General features: G+C 40.1%; 1 protein-coding gene across 1 annotated transcript; it reads right to left on the bottom strand.

Annotated features, from left to right (window-relative positions):
* Positions 1–1,723: 1,723 nt before the first annotated feature.
* LOC147607363 (uncharacterized) lies at positions 1,724–7,633 on the bottom strand. The gene is made up of 14 exons (XM_086790459.1): positions 7,439–7,633; positions 6,937–7,048; positions 6,787–6,854; positions 6,604–6,686; positions 5,401–5,494; positions 4,916–5,038; positions 4,618–4,802; positions 3,714–3,776; positions 3,509–3,608; positions 3,022–3,102; positions 2,396–2,437; positions 2,195–2,304; positions 2,009–2,013; positions 1,724–1,923 (listed from the first exon to the last, which is right to left on the bottom strand). The coding sequence occupies exons 1-14, from the start codon at positions 7,631–7,633 to the stop codon at positions 1,844–1,846; spliced, it is 1,341 nt and encodes a 446-aa protein (XP_086646585.1). The 3' UTR covers positions 1,724–1,843.
* Between the last annotated feature and the right edge of the window lie 2,714 nt (positions 7,634–10,347).

The raw sequence follows: 10,347 nt of genomic DNA on the forward strand, positions 1-10,347 counted from the left end.
CCTTGCAAGTTCTTCAATGAGCTAGCTCGCTATGCTAAACACGACACCACTAAGCTCAATGAGATCCCCTTCTTGTTGTCCTTCCAGGTTAGTGGTTGCTTGGTTTCTCATCAGTTGAGACTATAACTGAAAGTCATAAGCTTAAAAAAATGTTCCCAAAGGAGGCCGTGCTAGCGTGGCCTCCCTTGGGGACATTTTTGTTTCAACTAAAAGTCATAAGCTCCAAAAACCATGTGCCCAAGGGAGGCCGCACTGGCGTAGCCTCCCTTGGGCACATTTTTTTTTTAAAGGGCTTGAAATTGAAAGTGATAAGCTTTAAAAAATCCCAAGGGTGGCCGGCTCGCACTGGACAAATAAATGCCCAAAAAGAGGCTCCTCACACTGGGTGGGTTCTTAACTTAACAAGAGGCATCTAGAGCCTTCGACACAGGGGTGGCTTGCCTAAGGCTTAAATGCTAGGAGAGTGCCTAAGGCTTAATTACATGCAAGAGAAAGCGATGCGACAGCTTCTGTCTCGTGAGTCATGGGTGACAGAAGAACTCAACCTCTCTAGGGGTGGCTTGCTTAGTCCTAAATGCTAGGAGAGCACCCAATATACACATACATATACATATATATGTATGTATATATGTATATACATATATATGTATGTATATATGTATATACATATATATGTATATATACATACATATACATCATACATACATATACATATATATGTATATATACATACATATACATCATACATACATATACATACATATATACATATATATATATATATGTATGTATGTATGTATATATATATGTATGTATATATATATGTTTGTATATATGTATGCATTTATTTATATATATATATACGCACATATATATATATATACACACACACATATATATATATACACATATATATGTACATATCTATACATACCTATATATAGGTATATAAGGTATATGGATATATATATATATATATATATATATATATATATATATATATATATATATATATATATATGTAGAGAGAGAGAGAGAGAGAGTTCTGGTTAAATTCACGTCATTACAGCCATGGAAAGGGCCACATTTCAAGTATCATAGGGCTGTTTGCCATCTTCACCATTAGCACCTCAAATCCATGGGTAATGAAACAAAGCTGTCTCTGATGATGATGATCATGTGGGATTGAAGATGGAGATGGTAACACTTCCGTGGCTATATTGCACTGTCAAGAACACAAGGCCCCACACACTACTCAATAACCCTTGTTCCATAGTCCATGCCAAGACACCTAAGAGGTTTGCATAGCTACATGCTTGTAAATGTAAACACAGTTTGCTTGTAAATCCGAACACAGATTGCAGATGGGACTCACGTGCGAGGTGCGGGCGAAGTCATTGCGCAACCTTCCAGGTTTGAAATATCATGACTTGTCTCATTAGTATTGGTATCATAACAATGTATACATGACTTGAAATGTACTCAGACTTGGGGTCTTTACAGACTGATCCCCTACCCATCGGACGGATGGGGGTTGGACTGGACAATCCCGGGCCTCTGAGATCTCCGCGCCTATGAAGCCCCTTAGTACTAATATCATACCAATAGTATTGGAGGTTCTACATGATATTTCTCTTCACATGGGACTTGGATATACTTGGTTCCTTGATGCAAAGGCGGTGCTGGCTGCTTTAGTAAACAGCCTTGGATGACTGCAATTAGCTGTGCACATAAAAAGGGAGTGTAATTAGGCCACACACAGAAGTAGTCAAACTTCTGAGGTAATGAACATTGTCTAGAAGTGTTCATATTGAAGATTATCAAACACAGAAGACTTCTTCTTTTACTGTACCAGAGCAAAAGCCATACAGAGGATGCTGAACCCGCGGCAGTGAAACGGTGGACGATCAGAAAAGAAAAGAGCTGCAGAGAGTTAATGAAAGTCAGTTTTTGTAACTTTTCTTAATTGAATTCTTAATACACAGCTGGACATGGCCATCCACATCACTTCCACTTCAAATAGATCAGCATCAGGAAGTTAACTGGTCATGGATTCAAAATACCAAGCCAAGGGGTTGGCAAGCCAATGTTTTAAGTGTGACTCCACTGAGCACATTTTGTTTGTGTGTGTGTGTGTGTGTGTGTGAGAGAGAGAGAGAGAGAGAGAGAGAGAGAAGCTAGTCATGATTCATACAACAAAAGCTTGATAAATAAGCTATCATTACCTGATAGAGGAGTTATTGCAAGAGGTGCAATGATCATGGCAAGTGACCGCACACCCGAGATGATCCCTTGGATTTTCCCCTGACACAAATATGGCTTTTGTCACTTCTCCATTGGTCAATAATATGATCTATTCATTTATGTAATATCAAAAGAAGACATATAACTACACCTGCTGTTCTGGTGTTGCTTCTTTTGATACTATGCTGGATATCTGCAAAAAAAAAAACAAAAAAAAAAAAAAGATGTTGACATGGAGCAATGTAAAAAAAAAAGATGTTGACATGGAGAGCAATTAAAATCTAAGCCATAAAAATATGCAGCCAATTTCTTACACCAGAGTAAATAACAATAGTTAATGAAGCAGCTGAAGCACAAAAATAGGGTACCTGAAAGGAGAGTTTCATGAAAAAAAGAGTGAGTCCAAACTATAATTGCAATACATGTGCACCCCTCCCCCCAGACCCTCACATACATGCTTGCATATATGATTGCATACATACATACATACATACACAAGTTTAAATCGCATTGGAAAACAAGTACACACATGAATCTTTGTTGTGATTCATAAAAACTATCCATAGTATTCTCAAATTAAAGGGTGCTTGGCATACCCATGGGGCCCATGCTACACCATAGAGTATTGCCTGCATGTCCCCAAATTCACATTAGCACTTGTACATGGAACTTAACAAAGGTGGTTTTTTTTTGCTTGAAGAGCTTAAAAAAAACCATGCTACAATGCATAGTTCAAGTAACAGTGAAAAAAACAACAATATCAAAGCTAATGCATACATGGAAGAAATCACCAAAAAGTCCAATGCACAGAATCGTCTTTTCTCCGATCAGAGGAACCAAGAATGGCATCACAATGAGCTGCCAAAAAATAACAATGTACCACTTTATTGTGTGCACAAATATCGCCAACTAGTCAATCATCCGACACATGAATTGACCAATATACACATGGATGGATGGATGCATTTGTGTATGTATATGTCTGTATGAATATGCATGTGCATACATATATGTATGTGTGCATTATGCATATACATACATGCCCATCCTTGCATCCATTCGTCTGTCCATCCTTCCCTACATGTATGCTTGTATAACACATACATACATGTCCATGCATACATGCATGCATGTACGTATACGTGCGCACATACATACATGAGATGAGATATCTCATTAAAACAAACATTGGCATTCACAAAGTTTCAACCATGGCCACAATCTGTAATTATGTATGTGCCCAAGTGGATGCCCATGCTAAGACCTGTAGGAACACAGAGGCAGATCCACCAATCAGCATTAACTCTGCGAACTGGTCCTTCCCAAAGTTGAAGGTCGACTTGAGGTAGTACTGCAAAGATGCACACACCAAACATTCAAACATAAAGGCACAGTATGTGATGAGGGCAACTTGCAGGAAATCTTATCAAGAGACCCAGTTGGATTGAATCATTACCCACAGTACTCCCTGCAATCCTGCATCTGCTAAGCCACAGAAGAAGGATATAATCGTAACCTGTACCAAAATTGGGCTGTAACAAAGCCACGCAAACGTCTTAGCTGGTTGATATGGTGAAGGAGTTCAGGAACCACATGCATTTCACCAATAGTTCCTTATCATATATCAAATTAATGTCGCATCTTCAAAAATCAGCATGTATGCATGCATGACATGTGTGGATACTGCCTGCATGCAGTATATATGTAAACTCATGTCGTGTGTTATTTAAGTAGGTCATGCAACATCATCCAAACATAAGCATAGAAAATGAGAGATCAAGAAAGTTCATCTATGTATTTATGCACTGTATGAAGTCTTATGCATTTAAAGGCCTTGCACATAATATCCTCCAAGACCATCTTAACACCTATCCATGATACAGCTAAGTTGTAATGCTATGGGTAGCGTAATATAAATCCACATAGTGGAACTCCATTTAGCATTCATGTTAAAGGAGTAGAGTGAAGCCAAGAGATAGGCGGAACCGAAAGTTATGTCCTCTATATGTACATGCTCATGTATGTGTTGTGTGTATACATTAATGTATTTTTACTGCCTTTATGTATGTATGTTGCCTCTATGACTGGCTTGTGCATACTCGTGTATGTATAATGTGTGTATGCGGAGCTGCAGGGTAAGGAAACTTCTCTTTCTTTATGTACATACTCATGTATGTGTTGTGTGTATACATTAATGTAATTTTACTGCCTTTTATGTATGTATGTTGCCTCTATGATTGGCTTGTGCATACTCGTGTATGTATAATGTGTGCATTTATGTATATATTGCCTACATGTATACACATGATGTTTTGTCCCCAAAAAAATCTGCTTAGTTTTTTGATTTAAAATATTGAGATAGTTAGGAATTACCTTGACTTGATCTTCCCAAAAACATCTTCCAAGCAGAAAAGCCAAGCTTTACTTTTTCTACAATGGGGAACCTCAGCAGAATGCTTTATAGCATCTGTTTTGTCTCCCAACGACTGTGGACTGACTGTTTCCACAAGGAACACCTTCATGTATAGTGTAGAGAGTATGGCAAGAGCTGCTGCAACCTGCAGTAAAAGATAAAGCCAGAAAACACATCTTTTTTACATGGAAATCATTGCATGGCCACACCTTCAAAGGTCTTCTAGCCATATACAACATAAGTTTGTAGCATCCTTGCCTGGAAAATGTGGGACTCTGAGATTGCATGGGCAGCAAGGGTAGAGATGACGTAACCTAATGAAACAACCCCAGCTACAATGCCGAAAGTTGATGAGCGGACATGCTCTTCCACAGTGTCGGCCTGCGAGAACATGCTAGCACCCTTTTGATATGCCATCCAATACATCTCATAAGACATGCATGAGTATATAGGTTTTGACCCTCCATGCATATGCATGTATGGGAGGTCAGAGAGAGAGAGAGAGAGAGCGCGCACACACACACACACACACACAAAAGAAAGATATATTAAGCGTCTACTAAAGACCCAATGGGCTTATGAGACCAAAGTGATACAATAGTGTCCATGGTATATCTCATCATTGAACGAGAAATAAAATAGAAACAAAACAAAGCTATCTCACTGGGGTGATACAAAACTGTCCATGGAATCTCATCATGGAATAACATGAACATGGAACATGAGAGAGACAGAAAGAGTACCACATACGCTAGAGTCAAGCAATGCACGCCTCCGTCAACAATCACAGAAGCTATTGTGTCTACCACATAAAATGTGTACACAAACTCTCTGGTCCTGTTGTATGACAAAACAGCTGTTCATGATTGAAACATCAGAAATAACAGAAGGTTTCCAAATTCCACAAAATGCCTAAAAGAAAAACACAATTTCATGAACCAAAATTTTTAAGATCTTGATGATTTGATGTTATGTAATTAGAGAGAGAGAGAGAGAGAGAGAGAGAGAGAGAGAGAGAGAGAGAGAGAGAGAGAGAGAGAGAGAGAGCAGCTGATGGTATATACCTCAAGATCACATGATATCAAGCTACATGGTTGAAAGCATTTAGTGTCAACATCGCCATGATATTGCAGTATATATGTGAGTTATTGTGAGGCTGACCCTATGAAGATTATGATGCCAAGACTAGGTGTGCATCAACACGATCATGATTCTGAGGTATGCAGCCCAGGGTGTACACTGTCATGACTATGGTGCAAGCTGTGCCTCAACATGACCACGATGCCAATCTACGTAATTTTGGTTGAGGGCATACTCAACATGACCATCATACAGAGGTATACAGTCAAAGTTGTAGCTCAACAGGAGCATAGAGAGGAGGTATGTTACTATGTAGTCAAGGGCAGACCTCCACAATACCACAATGCGAAGGTGTTCTGTCAAGGGCGTACCCTATCATGACCATGGTGCCGATCTATGTGGTTTTGGTTGATGGCATGATGTCAATGATGCTATGGCAACGCGGCCTTAACATATGGAGGTATATGCAGTCTCGACACGGTGATGCACCAATGTGTGCAGTCAAGGGCATATACCTTGCCATTATAAGAAGATATGCTAATGGAGTTCCTTCTTGAGGATTAGGCTTGAGGCTTGAGGTATGGAATTGGGGATGTTCCTCGACATGACCATGGTGCCAAGGTATGCAGTTGACGACGTACCTCGGCATGACCATGATGCCAAGGTGTGCAGTCGAGGGCATACTAGATTGCATGACATGATGCCAAACTGAAACTTATCCTGGTTTTTATTTTTCCAGTAGTAGATCCTTCTGTAAGTTGGTGCATGAGCCTGTCTGAGGGCAGTTTAGGAAGCCCACCCAAAAGCAGCATATAGGGTGCCTCCAGAGAGTGCGAGTTGCGGTTCATACTCGTTGCGGTTCATACCCGGGAAAACCACCCTCCCCCTCACCCCACGCCCGTCTAGAAGGTAGGCCTTGCTGGGCTACAACGCCATTGGCGTACCATATCTGGGTTGAGGGCATACCAGGCCGTAAGAAGGCATTACCTCAACATGTCCATGATGCCTAGGTATGCGATTCCAATGGTTTTGCTAGTCTATTAGCCAACCCTTTCTTTCTCCTCATTTACTAGAAGGCCCAATGCAACATGAAGAAAGCAAAACAATGTGTAGTATGCTGCCATTTCACACGCTCACAAGCTCACAAGCAATGAAACACATGAAATAGATTATGTAATCCAAGTTGATTCTTAACATACCATATGGAAATATTGAAATGGTGAACATCACAAGCAGTAGCGGTTTTCTCCCGTGGCGATCTGAAAGGCCTCCAAAAATTGGAGTCATTATCATTGTGCCTACTCCTGTTATCTGCAAATGACAATACTTCATTACCATCAACAATCATTTTGCTCTCATAAGTTAAGGCTTCAGCATTGATTTATTATCATACCTATGATGTACTAAATTGGAGTCACCCATGTGCCTCTTCAGAGGAGTTTTCAGAGGTTTTCTTCCTAGTAGATGGCAATAATTAACCCATGTAATGTTTTAACAGATCAAAAGATACATTTTTTTGAGATGAATTTATCATAGAAGAGGGCTCTAGAAAGATTATATGCATGTGAGGGGGTTTACAGAGACATGATCTACCTATCATTAATGATAAGAGGGTCTAGAGAGGGGGTATAGAGAGAGGATGTGCAAGACTAGAGGGGGTTTACACACACTAGTTATTTAGAGAGATTATGATTGGCATACCGCTTGCTGGAGACCAGTGATAAAGATGGCTCGATTGCAGGGTTTAGGGTGATGGCAGAGGGCTGCCATGGTCACATCGATGATGGCCGGGGCGGTCATGTACATGGCCGTACAGTGCAAAAACACAGCAAGTAGCAGATGCTTCAATAGCAGGAGCTGCCTCACCCTCTCCTTCACAGTCCTCTTCAAAGTCATTAATGATCCATAGTGATGATGATGATGATCTCCCATCCTTAATTATTATTCTGCTGATTAAGCTGTTATTAGCCCATTTGGTAATGAACCACTAAGAATCGTGATTAGGATTTCACCTGCTAATGGACCTCTGATCAATATGAAGCTTGATAATTAAGGCTTTTTCTACTGCTGAAGGACATCTCAGAAGACATTATAATCTGCTGCCAAGAAGGTTGATGCTCTCAATACTGGTTAATGAGCTTCATTAAGGTTTCTTCTGACCAAAGAAACACAAGGTAGCGTTACAGGAGACCTGATAAGGGAGTTGATCTCAAGAAGCTTAAGCTGCATGCATCTGCTTAAGCAGCCCAATCAAGGGATTTATATGCTGGATTATCATCTTCAACAGAAGCTTTAAAATCTGCTAATCATGGTAATTAGCAAGGGGTGTCTAAAAGGAAAATCGGATCAAGATGTCTGAGTGACAAAACAGAAAGGAGAGATCACACGCAACGCGTGGAGTAAGGTAGCCAAGGCACTGATAGAGAGAGTGACAATACGTGGAACGTAAAGAAAGGTGGCTAATTATAATCACGATTATGGTCTCTTAATTATGTATTAGAGGGAATCTTTAACCCTTAAGTGCAACGTGGAAACTTATGTTTGCATGTAATTTTTCCATATGATCTCTCATTAGCTTATCTTATCACCCAATAATTCCCTTACCAAATTTCCCTCTCACCCTATCTAATCCCCAGACCCTTACCATTTTTCCCCATCCTTTCATCTGCCCCAATAAGTAGATCAGGAGAGCCCTTCCCCATCAGGCACATGCCTTTTCTCCCTAGGTTCTCCATCAGAAGAGGCTCCTACATGGCTCCTCATCCCCATCATTGACGTGAAGTCTAAGGAAAGTTGAAAATGACCACGGGTGCTACTGCTAATTCTCAAAAACCCAAATTCAACTTTTTTTAAAAGGTAAACTTCTCCAAGAAGTTTCACAAATTTCAAGCAAAAAAGGCATGTAGAGATCCCCACATGGATGACTCCCTAGGCTCTTTAGTGAGATTCAAAAGCTACAAGAAATCTCCCACTTCCCCTTTTAACTCAGAAACAACATTTAATTTAGGCAAACATATTGGGAAATGACTCTAACTTGCATTAACTTTTCCTCTCAAACATGCATGTGCAAGAAATAATCCAAGAAGGCTAGAGAGAGTGTTGCAGGAGGGTTGTGGTCCTCATGCACAAATTCAATAAAATAATGCACAAATTCAATAAAATAATGGACAAAGCTCACTCTACCTCTCTCAAAACACCATAGCTTATTGAGAAATAAACTTGCATGAACATGAAAGAAGAGAAGATGCAGGCGACACACACATTGGGTACAATCTCCCGCCACTTGCTTGATTGTTCACGCTTTCAAACAAGTGTATTTATATATATTATTTTGTGAGCCAAAATTAACGTTTACACTCCACTTTGGGCCTTGCCCCTAAACTTTAGGAAAGTGTCATGCATGAAGTAATGTGAACTATCTTTGGGCCTTAACTTTTGCCCCTAAACTTTAGGAAAGTGTCATGCATGAATTAATATAGGCCATCTACTAAGGGTAAACAAACCATTTAAATAAATATGTCCCTATAACAAATGTGCATAATAAATATGTGTGCCGCCATTTTATGTACAAGATAATGATGGCCACCAAGCCACTACATAAAATTTTACACAAGTATAATGTCATCATGAACATAGTGATGCCAAAATGTGCATCTAATACACATGCCAAAAATGTGTAACCATCATCATGCCGCCCACACTAGCTCTACCATTGATCTGCTATCAAAAACACATGCATAAATTATATCCAATGACTATCTACCTGACATGGTGCGACTAGTACCTGGCGGTAAGTTAATGACCATGTGGCAAATAATTTAAAAAAATATCCATGAAAAATATACCACAATAATTTCCATAATCCATAACATGCCCCGGGGTTGGAAAGCAACTAACCTCAGTTGGTCATGAAGCTAGGAAGATGCCTCAATCGGCGAGTCTTCTTCCTCTACTCATGCTGCCTCAATCAGCGAGTCTGCATATACAAATAGGTATCTGTATACTGCCTCAATCGGCGAGTCTGCATATACAAATAGGTATCTGTATACTGCCTCAATCGACGAGTCTGTGTACATAGTGAACTACCTCGGTTGGAAAGCATTTGACCTCGGTTGGAAAGCAACTGACCTCAGTTGGCCACCATGAAGCTAGGAAGATGCCTCAATCGGTGAGTCTTCTTCCTCTAGTCGTGTTGCCTCAATCGGCGAGTCTGCACACACAAATAGGTACATCTGTATACTGCCTCAATCAGCGAGTCTATGTACATAGTATACTACCTCAATCGATGAGTCTATACACACAAATGGATATATGTACATTGCCTCAATTGGCAAGTCTGTGCTCATAGTTGGAATCAAGGCGACTATGAATGGTAGGCAGTAATCAAGGCAAGGTAGGCGAACAATGATGATTCAGGTATTCACTGTGCTTCCTTAGTAGAGTGATTCTTGTATTTAATCAAGTATGATAATCCGATGATAAATAGTACATGTACGAGTGGTGGTCTGCTGATCATGGTCAAGGATAGATTCTAAGCTCGGGGATGCACTACTAAGAAACCCTATGTATCACATGCGTTCAAGAGGTATTTAAAAAACCTCTTACCTGTG

Source organism: Cibotium barometz, chromosome 55 (assembly GCF_041138505.1).
Source record: "Cibotium barometz isolate CiBa-2024 chromosome 55, ASM4113850v1, whole genome shotgun sequence".
Taxonomy (NCBI): Eukaryota; Viridiplantae; Streptophyta; class Polypodiopsida; order Cyatheales; family Cibotiaceae; genus Cibotium; species Cibotium barometz.